This window comes from Macaca nemestrina, chromosome 5 (assembly GCF_043159975.1).
Source record: "Macaca nemestrina isolate mMacNem1 chromosome 5, mMacNem.hap1, whole genome shotgun sequence".
NCBI classification, from domain to species: domain Eukaryota; kingdom Metazoa; phylum Chordata; class Mammalia; order Primates; family Cercopithecidae; genus Macaca; species Macaca nemestrina.
In genome coordinates, this window is record NC_092129.1 from 23792434 (window position 1) to 23808641 (window position 16208).

The following is a 16208-nucleotide window of genomic DNA, read 5'->3' on the forward strand; positions in this document are numbered from 1 at the left end:
TCTTGCCACAGCTGGGCATCTCAATATTCTTCACTTGTTTTCAGTTGCTATTTAATCTACTACTGTTTTTCCAAATCAGCTTGAGAACATTTCTTTCAACTACTCTGAATCTTTATGCCCCTTCTCAAAATCATCTGAAGAGTCTTAAGTGCAGGCTTCTAGGATCAAAAGTCCTTGTGCAATACTTTCTCCCATCCTAAAGGTAATTCTACTGGCAAGAAACCTTTATCTGGCAGCTTAAAATTAAGTAGAGAAAAACAGGCTGTTTGCTCTTCCAATTTCCCAACTCTTAAAAATTCAGGCTCCCTCTTATTGTATAGTCACGAAGAAATAGAGAATGTTGGGAAGCAGAATGGTCTACCTACTCTCTATAAAACCCTCATAGTCATTAATACAAAAGATTGAATTTCCTTTCTGTTCACATGACCAGCTTGTTACAGGTTATCATCCCCACACTACTCTGGCCAGATCTTCCCTTTCTTATTAATAGCTTTAAATGTGCTTATATGTCATCACACTTGGAGTTACATATGAAAAATACACAATCCAGTTTCCTGGTAACACAATCTTGATGACAGAAGCCTGTTTATCAAAGGAGCCATGCCCTTTTCTCCTTTTCTAAACATTTCTCAACAAAATCTGTGCTGCTTTTGTGCTTCCTCTCTCTCGACGAGTACAGTACCATAAAGAGCTATAATAATGCGAATCTTCTGACTTACGTTGACCCCACTGTCCACTACTGGGATTCAGATAGTTAGGATAAAGGCCTTGTGGTTTTTCCAGTTTGTTCAGTACTGTTCGAATATTCATTACCTATAACAGAAAATAAAATGTTACTGTGAAAATCTGAAAAACAATTTTCATGCCATTCTTCTTCTTCTTGAACATATTTTTCCATTTTAGAAAAAATAAGTTGACTTAAATGATGCAGAGTTAGAACAAAGATAATTGCTGTTAGCTTATTATTACAAACATAATAGCAGTAAGTGAATATAGTCACACTGATTAGTTATCTACCATTAGCCAGATGTCATCCTAGGAACAAGGGGCCAGTGGATAAACAAAGTCACCGTACTCTTAGAATTGTGCATCCTAGTGGGATGGGACAGACAATAAATAAATAAATAGATAAATAAATACGTAAGTATAGTCATGTGTCACTTAATGACAGGGATACATGCTGGGAAACACAGGCATTTTCACTGTTGTACAAACATCATAGAGTACACTGTCACAAATGTAGTTGGCACAGCCTACTGTTTGTAGGCTACAAACCTGTGTAGTGTATGTTACTCTACTGAAGTATTTGTGTATCTAAACATAGAAAAGTACACTATAAAAGATGAAAAACGATACCTTTCTATAGGGTTATACATTTTATAACCCTATATATAAATACAGGGCACTTTGTATAGAACACTTTTCATGAATGAAACTCGCAGGACTAGAAGTTGTAGTGGATGAGTTAGTAAGTGAGTAATGAGTGAATGTGAAGGCCTGGGACGTTACTGTGTACTACTGTAAACTTTATAAACACGGTATACTTAGCCATTATCAATACATTTGTAAAAGTATTTTTCTTTCTTCAATAATAAATTAACCTTAGATTACTGTAATTTTACTTTATAAGCTTTTAAATTTTAAAAAAATTTTGACTCTTTTGTAATAACTGTTAGCTTAAAACACACTCTGTATAGTTGTACCAAAATATTTTCTTTTTTTATATTCTTATCTATAAGCCTTTTTCTATTTAAAATTTCTTTTTAAAGTTGTTTAACTTTTTAAACTTTTTGTTAAAAACTAAGACATGTATACACACGAACTTTGGACTACACAGAGCAGGACCATCAATATCACTGCCTTCCACCTCTACATCTTATCCCACTGGAAGGTCTTTCAGGGGCAGTAGCATGCATGGAGCTGTCAACTCCTGTGATAACAATGCCTTCAAGAGGAATACCTTTGCTTCTACAGGTAACTTAAAAAAAAACTGGTACATTCTAAAATAACAATACAAATGATAGTACATAAATCAGTAATGCAGTCATTTACTTTATCAAATATTATGTACTGTACATAATTATATGTGCTATACTTTTATACGACTGGCAAAAACTGGTACATTCTAAAATAACAATACAAATGATAGTACATAAATCAGTAATGCAGTCATTTACTTTATCAAATATTATATACTGTACATAATTATATGTGCTATACTTTTATATGACTGGCAGTAGAGTACGTTTATGCCATCACCACCACAAACACGTAAGTAATGCATTGCACTATGACATTATGACGACCACGATGTCACGAGGCTGTAGGAATGTTTTCAACTCCATTATAAACTTACACTGTCATATATGTGGTCCATTGTTGACTGAAACACTGTTAAGTAACATCTAACTGTATAGTATATCAGGAGATGGTAAATACTGTGGAAAAAAATAAGAGGGTGCTACGGATTGAACTGCATACCCCTAAATTCATATGCTGAAACCCTACTTCCCAGTGTGATTGTATTTGGAGATTTATTTGGCGATGGCAATTAGGTTATGATGGTAGAGCATTATATGGGAATGGGTAAGTGACTTTAGCACTGTGGTGCTCACTGGTCACTGCGACAGGTGTGGCTGGGGGAAAAGTCCTACTGAAGCAGGTTCAAGTGCCCTCATAAGAGACACAAGAGCTCTCTCTCTGTGATTCCTTCTCTCCCTCAGAGCACAAAGATGACGTCATGTGAACAAACACTGGGACAGTGCTCATTGTCTAAAAGTCCAGGGAAGAGGCTCAGAATGAAACCTACCTCACTGGTAGTTTGATCTTGGATTTCCCAGCCTCCAGAACTGTAAGAAAGAAATTTCTGTTGTTTCTGGCTGCATTTTTGTTACGGTAGTCGGAGCTGATTGAGAGTAATGGGACAGGGTGATGTGGAGAGGCTATCCCATGTTAGTCAGAGTGGCCCGGCAAGGCAGAGGTGTTTGAGCAGAATATTGAAGAAGTGAGGGAGCAGGCCACGTGGAAATGTGGAGGAAGCGCACTTGGAACAGAGAGGGGAGCAAGTACAAAGGCCCCGAGGAAACAGCAGGTTTGCAAGGTCACTGAGGCCAGAGGTGAGGAGGCAAAGGGGAGAATGTCAGCAGGCAGAGGAGAGGAGAGGAGAGCCAGGGCCCAGGCCACCCAGGCCCCACAGGTCACAGTAAGGGCCTATTTCACTCTTGAGTGTCATGGGAAGGCTGAGGGGGCAAGACAAGAAGTGGTGGTCAGGTGGCTACTGTATAGTCCAGGTGACATGATGGATCCCAGATCAGGACAGCAGTAGAGGCAGCGAGACACCCAAAGGATTTCTTAGTGGATCTGGGCCTGGGGTTTACCAAAAAGAAGAACCAGGAGGATCTCAAGATCTTTGGGCTGACCACTGGGTACAGTGAGATGCCATTTACCAAGATAGCAAAGACTGGAGGAGAAGCAGGTCTAGGCGTTGAGCCTGAGGCATTTTAAGTGGGACTTGTCTATCAGACCTCTTAGTGGAGATGTTTAATAAACAGATATAGAGTCTGGAGTTCAGGAACGGGTTGGGACTGAAATAATAAACTTGGAGTCCAGAGTATAGAGATGGTATGCCAAGCCCAGAGACTGGATGTAACAATGTAGGGAGTGAATATAAAAAAGAAGAGGCACAGGATTGAGTGCTAGGGCTTTCCAATATTTAGAGGTTGGGGTGTTGAGGACACAAAAAGGAAGACAGAAGGAGCATCCAGCAAAAAGGGAGACAAACTGGGAGCATATTACATGCCATGCGTAAAGTGTATCTCAGGAATGAAGAACTGACTGACTGTGTCGAATGCTGAGAGCGCAAGGAAGATGAAGGGGAGAATGGGTAAGTGGCTTTAGCACTGTGGTGCTCACTGGTCACTGCGACAGGTGTGGCTGGGGGAAAAGTCCTACTGAAGCAGGTTCAAGAGAAAAGCAGACAACAGAGACGACTCTTTCAAGGAATTTTACTGTAAAGGGAAGCCAAAAAGCAGGTTGAAAATAAAGGTAGAGTGATGGGGGGAACATGAATTTATCCAAATATCGATGGGTTTGCTTTCGGAAAATGAGGGACCAATTCAGGTGCAACATCACATTTGTATAACACTTTCAGTCTGTATTTCACATAGTTGGCTCATGCAGTGCATTTAGTACCAAATATTTTTAGATAAGGACACAAACTTCAGACGAGTTAAGCAACTAACTTAAGGTAGAGGGAACCAGAGGTGGAAGCCATGTCCTCACATCCTGAGCTAGAGTGGCGCACTGGAAAGGCTGTAGGTTTACAGTTTGGCTAATTGAAATGCTGCATGTTGCAAAACTTCAGAAAGAGCTATAACAAATTTGGTTGTTATTTCCACCTCAAAAATTCCTAAACCTTCTCAGAGAGGATACTGTTTCTCATAAGTGTTGCTTTGCAGGCCAAGGCACATTGAAGAATCTCACCTTTTCAGCAAAGATGGGGTTTCCTGATAAGTGGCTCAAGTGCATAAACTCCAAATGCAGGGTTCCAAATTCTGCCAGAATACTGCTGCCTCCAGAGGCCCAGGGCCAGTTCCTTCCAATACCGCTAAAGAAGAGATGACATCGAAGAGTTATGGGTCAGACTAATTTCGTTTTTCACTACCTAAATAGTAGACATGAAATAGACGGCTTTTAAAACAAGGCATCCTACCCTAACAGTCCCCTCTAGATACTGTAAAACCAAGCACTGTTTTCTTTGGCTACCAGTTTTAGGGTTTGACTCCTGTCTCCAAATTGAAAATTACTGTTGACTTAATTTAGAAAAAAGCTGCTGAGTACTTGCTGTTGATGAACAGGCAAATCTTTTGGAAAGTACAGATGCTATATAGATGTATAACCATTCCACGCAGAATATAAAACAAAACCTGACCAAAACAGTCCCACCATGCCCAAATACCACATAAAGCTCTTCAACATTTTAATTAGTTTCAGCCTGAGAGTCCAAGGAATTTCGGATATTATGTACAAAATTTTATTCGGATAAAAGATGAATTTCCAAGATTCATTAATTATACACTCACTTCAACCCTCTCCAAATCTTCCCGCATTTACCAGACTTTCTTTCTTCCATGTGTCTTCACTCTATTTTATTTTTTTCTAAGCATATTACCTAAGGTGCTAACTCATTCCCTACTCTATACAACCTGTGATCAAGAATTCCAACAAAATTAGGTTATAAAATCTGGAAAGGTCAGAGGCATGAGCTTCAGAACTTACTGCTCCATGGCCTTTCTTGGAGAAATGCTTTTTTAAAAAACTAGGCCTTTTAAAACAGTTATAAACATACACACATCCAAATACACATAAAGTGACTCCTGAGACATGGCAGTACTCTTGGGTACAGTTTATTTCTGGAGAGCCACTTAACACTTCAAAAAAAGATGTGGTAATTCAAAAGAATAAAGTTCGTTATTCTTCTAATACATTCCCTTTCTGATAGCTAAAATCCCACACTTTTAGTTTAGAATGCACATTTAGTGCATGCCTACTATCTGCCAGGACTATACATGGCATTGGGTTACAAGCATGGTTATGATAATCAATCACTTTTTCTCAAAGACCTAATAGTGTAATGACAGAAAAAGAACTAAGCATAAATAGTTCCAATCACAGACGGTGAATGCTGAGATACATGTGTGAAGAGTTCTCTGAGCATCTAAAGCTGGGACACACAGTCCAGCGTGGTGGGGATGGATCACAGAAGAACTTCTTCAAGGAAGAGACTCCTGAGTTGATTCTTGAAGGGTAAGTATGAGTTGGTGAGGAAAAAATGATGAGAATCTGGGCAAGGAGAGAACACACGAGCAGAGGGGCTGGCCAGGAACCAGAAGCAGCTCTTACGCTGCAGAATGGAGGGAATGGAGGTTGGTGGGAGAGAAGGCTGGAAGGATAGGCTGTAGCCAGGTCTTAACAGCTTGTGGAATTCTCTCTTTCTAAGGTAGACCCCATCAAAATGCTGCTCTTGGTGTTCACCCCCACTTTGTTTTTGCCATATATCAGTCACAGCTCTGGGTAAACCCTTTCAGTCCTGTCCTGGCGTCTGCCGCCAGGCTGCTGAGGAATGCTGAGGAAGAGAGAAACCATGAGGATGACTGGCGCTTACAGTCCTGGGCTCGCCTCACTCTCACTTCTTGCTCCTTTCTACAGCAAAACCTAGAGTTTCCTCCAAAACACTGACATACAGTACATCTAAGAAAAGTAAAGAGAAATAAGACACAGAGATCTGAAAACGATATATTCATTTATTTTACAAAATGCCCTAAATTTATTAGGTTCTGGGAATGTGAGTCAGTTTTTATTTTCATAGTTGGCTTATAAAAAAGAATTTTCAATCATCCAAATAGGATGAATAGCTACTTTCAAAGTTTATTAACATATGGCAAATGCACATGGTAATTGGTCATTAACTAGTTGTCACGACATGTCAATGTTTTTTTTTTTTTTTTTGCAACAGAGTCTTGCTCTGTCGCCCAGGCTGGAGTGCAGTGGCGTGATCTTGGCTCACTGCAAGCTCCGCCTCCCAGGTTCATGCCATTCTCTTGCCTCAGTCTCCCGAGTAGCTGGGACCACAGGGCCCGCCACCACACCTGGCTAATTCTCTGTATTTTTTTTAGTAGAGACAGGGTTTCACAGTGCTGGCCAGGATGGTCTCGATCTCCTGACCTCGTGATCCGCCCGCCTCGGCCTCCCAAAGTGCTGGAATTACAGGCGTGAGCCACCGTACCTGGCCAACATATCAATGTTTTATTCCAATCACTCCATCACTGACCAATGCCAATAAGCCTATTTAGCAAAACTACAAATTTCTGTGGTCTGGAGAAATATTTAAAAACAAAGCTGCAACATAAGGCAATATCAGGGTAAGAGGAGATGACTTTATCCTGGAAAAGAAAGAGAACACAGTGCTGACGAAGCCCAGCCCGCCTTCCAGATCTTAGGGACTGGTTAAGTTCGGGGATTAGAGCATGTGGTAGCACACTCAGATGAGAAAGTTAAGCAATATATATATACTAAACTAAACCTCATATTACTTTATATCCATGTATTTGTTCTCTGCCATTAATGTGGTGAATCAAGAGAAAACCAAAGATATACTGGAAAAGCATTCAGTATGTTTAGAAACATTTCTTAACATTTAATTTAAAGAGTTAAATGTATCCTTCCTCCCTCTTTGTACACATTCATACCAGAAGGAAAACGGTACTCTTTTCTGTCACCACCCTCCCAACCCCCAACCATGGAAGCAAGAACATTAAAATCACTAGCAGAGGAAATGTTATGCTAATAGAAAGAAAACTGGATTTAGAATATAAAGCATGTTTATATGAAAGGACAGCTTTGGTTACCATTCATTCAGTCTGCAGAATTAATGTATTTCAGTAAGATTACTTATGTGATCAACGGTTGTACTGGCTCTTAAATATAGGTCAGGGAAGGGGTTCAATAAATTAGAGATAGTACAACTATAGACATTAGATGAGGACATGGGGCACACATCTATCTACCACAGGCCGCCACAGTTGAAATGTGTGTGTGTCTCAGAGAAATGGCTGCTTCCTCTCTTGCATAGCAAGCATGTAAGCTTTGGTCACTCATAGATTGAGGGAGATGAACAGAATGATTTCTAAAGTTATTTTTGTCTTTAAATTCTATAAATCTACTGAGGAATCTATGTATTTGTAAGGCTTTAATCTTTAAAACGATGTATGGACACAGGCATTTGACACAAAATGGGGGGTTGGTGACAAAAGGAAATGAGGTCAGAGAGAGTTTAGCTCCCTTGGTCTGGTGCGGCGGTCCCAGTGTCTCAGGCGTCCCCGGTTATGAAAGGTGAGGCATTCTAGACTGCTGGGCCAAAAATGAATTTTATCTATGGCAGTGGGAGATTTAAAATGTCTCTAACTTCAGTTCCACTATGACATTATTTTAAACACAGCTATGGTGTTATCTGGCCTATTTTACAAAAACTAATCATATTTAGAAAAATATTTCAAAGATAAAATAATAGTTTGTGTTCAGAAACCATTAGTTCCATAAGACAGGCATGAAAGGAAAGAATATTTAAATATTACCAATCTTGTTACAATGACTACATTTTAAGCCAAGATGATGAGTCGGCCAGTGCAAATGTATACACAAAAAGGCAATTAATGTGATCTGGGGAGCTGCCAAGTGTTTGGTTCAAAGGATTCTGCAGCAGAACTTCAACTTCTACATCATTCTAATTATTTATGTTTCTTCCAATTCCTACGTCTTCCATTTTAAATTGGAGTATTACTTAATGTATATGCTTCAATTTTAAAATTTTCAGTATTCTATAAAGGTAATAAATATTTAAAAAGAATATATCACAACTAAAATAATTGATTTTGGCAACTATAAATAGAAACGTCTCTTTAAAGGAATTGAGTCACTATGATCTTTTCAAAGTGTGGAATGCTTTTGTTGCTTTGGAGGCTGTAATTTGAATGTAGTTTATTAACTGTGGTAATATACTTCATTCTACTTTACTCAAAAATAAGAAGGCATAATTATTTACAGACCTCAGAGCCCTGAGAGCAATGGGCTTTATGTGCTTTTCCTCCTGTCTCCTGGGAATGGTTAATAGAGTCAGAGGAAGGAACTGCAGTACTAATGGTGCTAATCTATTCATATCTGGATCCTATGGGAGAGATGCTAACTCTTTTCCTAGAGCCTGTAATGATTCAACTAGTTGGAGGATTGTTCTGGATTGATGGTGTATTCTTTCAAAATAATCTTAAATTAAGGTAACTCAAGGTACAGGTTGCTGTGTGCGATGTATCATTCTGGTAATCCCAGCACTCTGGGAAGCTGAGGCAGCCAGATCACTTGTGTGCAGGAGTTCGAGACCATCCTGGGCAACATGGTGAGACCCTATCTCTACAAAAAATACAAAAATTAGATGGGCATGGTGATGTGCACCTGTAGTCCCAGCTACTTGGGAAGTGGTAGCAGGAGTGGATCACTTGAGCCTGGCAGGTGGAGGTTGCAGTGAGCTGTGATTGCCACTGCACTCCAGTCATGGTGGTAGAGTAAGACCCTGTCTCAAAAAAAAAAGGTATAGGTTACAGTGACTGTCCCAATACAATTTGGATCATTAACACATATATTTGGCTACCTATTATCATCAAATGTACCAGATAATTTATAGAACTGAAGCAATTCTAAAAATTGCCAGATGAATATATAAACAAAGCATTAAATAGTTATAAAGTCTTGATTAGCTATGACTTTCGATTTATTCTTCCTTACTGCTTGCTATTTGATGCAAAATGGGAAATGAACCAAAATTATTTTTCTTGAGAATTCTGGTTTGAATAATTTCTGAGCCGTAAGCGAACTTCATTCAAGTTCATAGTCCAGAATACAGTTGACTCCTTGGGGTTATACGGTTATCAATTTTTGGAAGAAAAAGATTCCCTCACATCCCATACAACTATTGCAAAGCCTCAGTCATGTACGCAAATAGAATGGCACACAGGGATATTTAATTCAAAAGAGCAGATAATCCAATATTATTCCTTTTGGACTTTAGCACAGATTGGGAAAGAATAATCAAAAATGTCACGAATGACTGTGTCATTTAGCTGTATTCTCAAAGTGAACTGATGTTTAGATAAAGCAATTTCGGCTTCACTTACAAATGCGTCCTTCCTGAAAAGGTTTGCACAGTGCCGATCTTTCAAGTTTACATTCTTAAGACCTCACTAAAAGCTGGAATAACAATTCCAGGGGACTGGCATTCTAAGACTAGCCACAATTCTATTGCAGCTTGCAGAAACTCTGACTGTGGAGGACTACTTCCCAATGACTATCCCTCTGGGGAAAGGTGGCTAATAGAGGGCAGCTATTTACTGAATTAATCCATAAACCCCAGCTTCCTGCTTCCAAACAGCAGCAGGGTAAATCTCCACAGAATTTCCACACAACTTTTTAACTAAGGGTCAAAATAATGTTTAAAATTAAGTCATATCTTGCTCCATCTCATAACGGGTAGTTGTTTTAGACAGAGCTGCAACTGAACATGGAACAATTTAGTTTACTCTGACTCTCAGTACTGCTGTTCTTACATCTGACTATCTTGGGCTGTGGGGGAAGATGGGGATTATGAAGACAAAGATGGCGAAAGGTGCTCTCTGATTCCACAAATAACCTGCTCCTGAGGTTCAAAGATGCCATAATTCTCGTTCTCATCTATCTTTTGGGTAAGATCTCCTTGCTAACGTCTATCAACAAATTGTAGATAAGTAGAGTGCAGTAATTGCAGATAAGTTGAGTGCAGTTTCTGTCCAGTTACTGGGCAAGTTGGGATATTCTATCACTAGCTTCAGAGACATCACCAAAAAGGCGAGCAGAACTGATGAAAAAGCAGTTTGGTGTATTTAGTTGGCATGCATATACACCACTTAAAAAAAAATCAGTCCTACATGTTGCTTTAAATATACACTGCATTTTTCACAAACATTTTCCATGCCAATCAATGTACATCATTATTGCTGTTGAGTGCATACTATCTGACTAAATAGATGTATTATTTTAAAACATTTTCAAAGGACATATTCCGATGTATTTAAACTCACTGTAGCACTGGACACTGAAGCTAATTTATTTGTATCTTTTTGCCACTATAAACAATTCAGTGGTGTGTCTGGTTTCGTTTTTTTTCCATTCCTGTCATGTTTATGAATCATTTCTTTTTAAAGCTAACTTATTTTCAGACAAAAATGTCTACAAAGATTCCAGCTGGAAGATGTTGGTTTAATTATCTAAACTGATAATAAGGAAGGACTTGGGAATGTGTATTAGAGACATAAACATCTAATACTTACACAGCTATTTCTCTTTACAGTGTGGGCCAATAATATCCCACCTCATTTGGTAGCCTCCGTAGCCTTTGGGATACTGCACATCCATCCACCTGTTGTAAATCATCATACTGACTTCTTTTAAAACCGGGGAGGGGGAATCTACACACAATCATTTATATCAAGATATTTTTCTAATAGGCTTCAAGATGGAATAGAAGCATAGTATATTCCATCTTCGGAAATAATAATATATGAAATTAGTTTGCCCAACATCTCTTAAAATTCCCCCTTACTTTGATTTTAGATACAACTGTCCCATCATTGTAAGAGTTAAACACATAGCTTCATTTCAAGACAGTACTTAAGACACTAACACCATAGTGAAATTCGGCTATGTCTGTCCATCTCTGTCTTTCATTCTATGGGTCTGTGGATCATCTATGGCTCAAGCCACATGAAATTAGTACAGACTTCAGGCTTTTAGTAACTCTCCAAATTCTGTCGTATGGTCTCTTACGGTAAACAGTGTGGCCAGTATTACTTGCTTCTCCTAGTTTCTAAGATCATCAGCAACAGAGATCCCTGCATCATGCACATGTTTTATTCCAAAGTCTACAGCAGTGCCAAGAAACAGAGGTGCTCAATACGTGCTTAATTTAATAAAAACGAAAAGCAAAAACAAAGAGGTTGTGTCATTGGCTCTCACCCCAAACTTATATCTGGATAATCTAATCCCATATTTAGTGTCACCACATACATGCTCCTCTGATAGCCAATTTAAGGAAAACTTCCTCTTCCAGGCTGATCCCATGATTTACTATCACAAATTTGCAATGGTCTGAAGTGACTTCTAAGGGTCAAGAAAAGGTGAAATGAGGAAAATGACAGGGTGGCAACTTCTTATGAAGGCTTAAATTTTATTCAATTTAAATGATTGTCTTTTTTTCTGAATCTCTGTCTTTCCTATTTTTGTGATGTTAAGCTTATCTTTTTTTTTTAATGAAATAATAGTAGGTTTTTTTGTTTTTTTTGTTTTTTTTTGTTTTTGTTTTTGTTTTTTTGAGATGGAGTCTCACTCTGTTGCCCAGGCTGGAATGCAGTAGTGTGATCTTGGCTCACTGCAACCTCCACCTCCCGGGTTCAAGCAATTCTCCTGCCTTAGCCTCCTGAGTAGCTGGGATTACAGGTGCCCGCCACCGTGCCTGGCTAAGTTTTTGTATTTGTAGTAGTAGAGACGGGGTTTCACCATGTTACCCAGGATGGTCTCGATCTCCTGACCTCATGATCTGCCCGCCTCAGCTTCCCAAAGTGCTGGTATTACAGGTGTGAGCCACTGTGCCCGGCCAATAGTAGGGTTTTTTTTTTTTTTTTTTTTTGTATACTTTTTAAATGAAATAAAAACACTGGTAACCTAAGGCCAGTCTCTCAGTAATTAGGAAAATTTTACCTGGCCCATGAAAGCTACAAGTCTGGCACCATTAGTCTCAGGGCCCAGCTGAAGCACCAGAGCAATTACTATTGGAAAGAACAGTTCACTATCAATTATGCCAAAAGTAATGTTAGTTTTGGTCAGAAATTCTGAGGCATAAAGGACAATATTAAGTGATTCTGTTCAACAGGTTAAAAAGTAAGCACTTCGGGGATGCATCTTGCCAAACTCAGCAACTTACAACTGAGCCAGTCAGTCTGGCATAATTTACGGAGCGCTTACTCCATGCCTGTTACCGTGCCATCCAAACACCAAATGCCTTAGGAAATATGCTCAGGTTGTTTTTGATGACCAAGATGTCCTACCCTGAAATGTTGGAGGATTGGGGTCTCAATTGCAATTCAATTAAATTTTGTTCTGACAGCTGAGTAGAGGAAAAACAGTTTTTGGAAAACCATTTCTGTTCTTCCTCTGGGCATTACTTAGCCAAGATCAAGAGGCTCTAATTAAACTTCTGTAAAATAAATTGAACTTCATCTGACTGGTATATGAAATACACTGATATCTTATTACCCATTTCAGCAGATCCTTACTGTAGGTCTTTTCCAGATATTGAACTACTTAGGATTAAGTGGAAAGGATTCATTCCTTGAGGCCTAGTACATTCATCATCACTACACCTCAGAGTGAGTAATCAACTGTTTTAAGGCAGGATCAGTAAAATGGATGCTATTAAGGAACCCATAGGGAGAAAATGGTATTCAAATTCCCAAATGATGAATTAATATGAAGGGAGTTTAGGAAAACAGATGATGTCTAGGTAATCAGGATCAATAATTAGGGTGTAATTTTTAAGCTGCATGAGGTAAGTTTAGATATTTCTCTTCAAATTAAATGAATCTACCCAACCAAAAGAAACCAGACAGTTAGTTAAACCATCTCATAATTTAAAATGGTAGCTTTTCTTACCTTTTTTTTAATGAAAGAAGTAATGCACAAATAAAAATGTGCACATAGCTTGTGATAAAAACAAACAGATTCAGAGATTACTCTCAAACAGATGCTGAAGAATAAAGCTACCAAACTACTTCATTCTCATTTTCCTGCCTTCTGCCTGCAACTTATGGTTTGGAGGCTGTTGGATGCTGTGTTATGAAACACTTTGGCAACTAAAATTTTAAAAGCATAAAGATGAAAGAAAAAGACAAAATAATAAAAAGGACAATAAAGAATAAAAAATGAGGAAAACTCAGCAATAAAGATAATCTTTTCAATGGAACATAAACTACTACAACGAAATCAGTGTGTACCCTGTTTTCGTCCTTAGAAACACCTTTATATAAAATACAGTCATTGTTAAAGGACAATCTGCATCTAATCAGCTCTATGCTGCCTTGCGACATCTTCTGTGTTTAACTTCTCATGCAAATCTAAAGGCAGAAAAACAATTGTTTCTTTTACTAGCACCACCGCTCCCTCAAAAAGATAGTTACATAGTAGATGCCATTTTATAACTGCTGCATTTATAATAAGGCAGTGACAAATCCATTTCTAACATATCACAGTAATCCATTATATTTTCTATGAAATAGAAAACAAGGTTTATTACGCAAGAGTTAAAATATTTTCATGTGGTGATAGTTTCAATTTATGTTTACCTTTAATTTACATGTTTATACATTTTCAGTGATTAAGATTATATTATTGGATAAATACATTGCAAATGTAATGAAACTCCTAAAAACTTTTTTTTTTAAGATGAATTCTTGCTCTGTCGGCCAGGCTCAAGTGCAGTGGCATGATCTTGGCTCACTGCAACCTCCGCCTCCTGGGTTCAAGCAATTCTCCTGCCTCAGCCTCCTGAGTAGCTGGGATTATAGCCATGCACCACCACGCCTGGCTTAATTTTTGTATTTTTAGTAGAGATGGGGTTTCACCATGTTGGCTAGGCTGTTCTCGAACTCCCGACCTCGTGATCTGCCCGCCTTGGCCTCCTAAAGTGCTGGGATTCCAGGTATAAGCCACTGCGCCCAGCCCTAAAAACTTTTATAAAATAAGAATAATCAAAATGGAGCTACTTCTCATGCTCTGAACTTCTGGTAGCCTCCTAATAATGATCTTGATATTAAAAAATGTTTCAAAGAACAAAGTAACTGGCTGATAGTAAAACTGCATATTTTCTAGGAGAAATATTCAAAATATATCAGTGTTGACAGAAATAACTGCAGTTTATTAAAAAAAGTTTTAAAACTGTTTATAAAATGCAAAAAGTAAAAACATCACTATAGTATTTTGTATTTTTGTTTTGTTTTTTGAGACAGCGTCTCACTCTGTCACCCAAGTTGGAGTGCAGTGGCAGGATCTCAGCTCACTGCAGCCTCTGCTTCCTGGGTTCAAGCACTCTTCCCACCTCAGCCTCCCGAGTAGCTGGGACCACAGGCGCGTACCACCATGGCCGGCTAATGTTTTGTATTTTTGGTATAGATGGGGCTTCGCCATGTTACCCAGGCCGGTCTTGAACTTGTGAGCTCAAGTGATCTGCCTGCCTTGGCCTCCCAAAGTGCTGAGATTACAGGCATGAACCACCACACTTGGCCCACTATAGCATTTTGAAACAAATTACTGGCATTATTTTGCCTTTAAGGAAATACTCAGATAAATTAATGCTGACACAAGAAAACTAACTTTTGGAAACTGTACTTTTCAGAAAGCATTATAAAATGCAAAATAAAAATCTTAGAATAGCATTTTGAAATTAGAGATACTAATCATTCTCATTTTATCTTTAAGGAAAAGGAAGAAAGAAAAGAAAAACCTTTCTTCTTTATGTTCTGTTAATGGAATCTGGGCTTTACATGGCATCAAACATATAGTATGAGGTACATGGCAAAGGATACAGAAAAGTTTATGTAATAATTAGGCCCCAAACTCTCACTTCTAGGGAATCATTAGGGGTAGAGACTGGTAATGTGGTAAGAAGGGTCTCTAGCTGATAGATGAATCTGAAACAGCAGGAGAGAGGCTGAACTTCAGACTATTTATACTAGACTAATACTAGACTTTTCCAGATAGATCTGGTGTGAAATGAACTGTTGAGAAATAAAGCAATGAGCCAATGAGAAGATCCCACAATTTATGGATTGGGTCTACTCTTGGTACAAAGTATATCTTATGGTTGGGATGAGTTGCTTCTTTTTCCTTGAATGTCAATTTAAGGATAATAATATTTTTGGGCTACTTTTCTCTTTACTCAAAATGAAAATGTTTTCTTGGATCCTATGGGGGAAAGTAGATATTCTTAGAGCTTAAGATTACTTATTTCAGTTAACAGTGGAATGCCAATGTGAAAAATGGCTAAACTCTCTTGTAATGTGAAGTGCCAAATAGAAAATAAAACAGGTTGATGTGGTGGAGTCTGATGAGAAGCTTCTTTAGATTGGCTTGTTGTGAAGAACATGTAGAAGGCGAGATCTTCAAGCTGAGACCAGAAACGATCAAATGAACCTGCCAGTGAAGACTGGGAGTAGCTCTTACAAGTGTCCTAAGTTAGGCATGAGTCTGCAACGTGTGAAAACAGAAGGTTGGCTGGTGTAGCTGACAGTCAGTGAGAGGACTCCAGTGCCAGGGCCTCTGGAGAGCTGATAAAGGGGCAAATTACACAGGGCCATTAGGCCATATCAAGTGTTTCTTTGATCCTGTCTTCCCTCATCCCCAAATCCAGTTCTTCCTGACAACTCTTACCTCCCGAACATAGCTCCAGTTCCTCCATATCAGTCCATCTCTACTATCAGCACCCAGACCAGGCCACCAACCATCTGCCTCTTGCCTATATAATCATTTGCTTGCTTGGCTTCACTCTTCCTTTTATGTAACCTATTCTTCCCACAGTG

General features: G+C 38.8%; 1 protein-coding gene across 1 annotated transcript in view; it reads right to left on the minus strand.

Moving 5' to 3' along the window:
- LOC105465511 (mannosidase alpha class 1A member 1) overlaps positions 1 to 16208 on the minus strand; it is a 171386-nt gene that overhangs the window by 23686 nt on the left and 131492 nt on the right. The window contains exons 7-8 of the mRNA XM_011713962.3: positions 4483 to 4606; positions 720 to 813 (exon numbers count right to left, since the gene is read on the minus strand). Of these exons, the coding sequence (XP_011712264.2) occupies positions 720 to 813; positions 4483 to 4606 (218 nt within the window). The remainder of the gene's footprint in view (positions 1 to 719; positions 814 to 4482; positions 4607 to 16208) is intronic.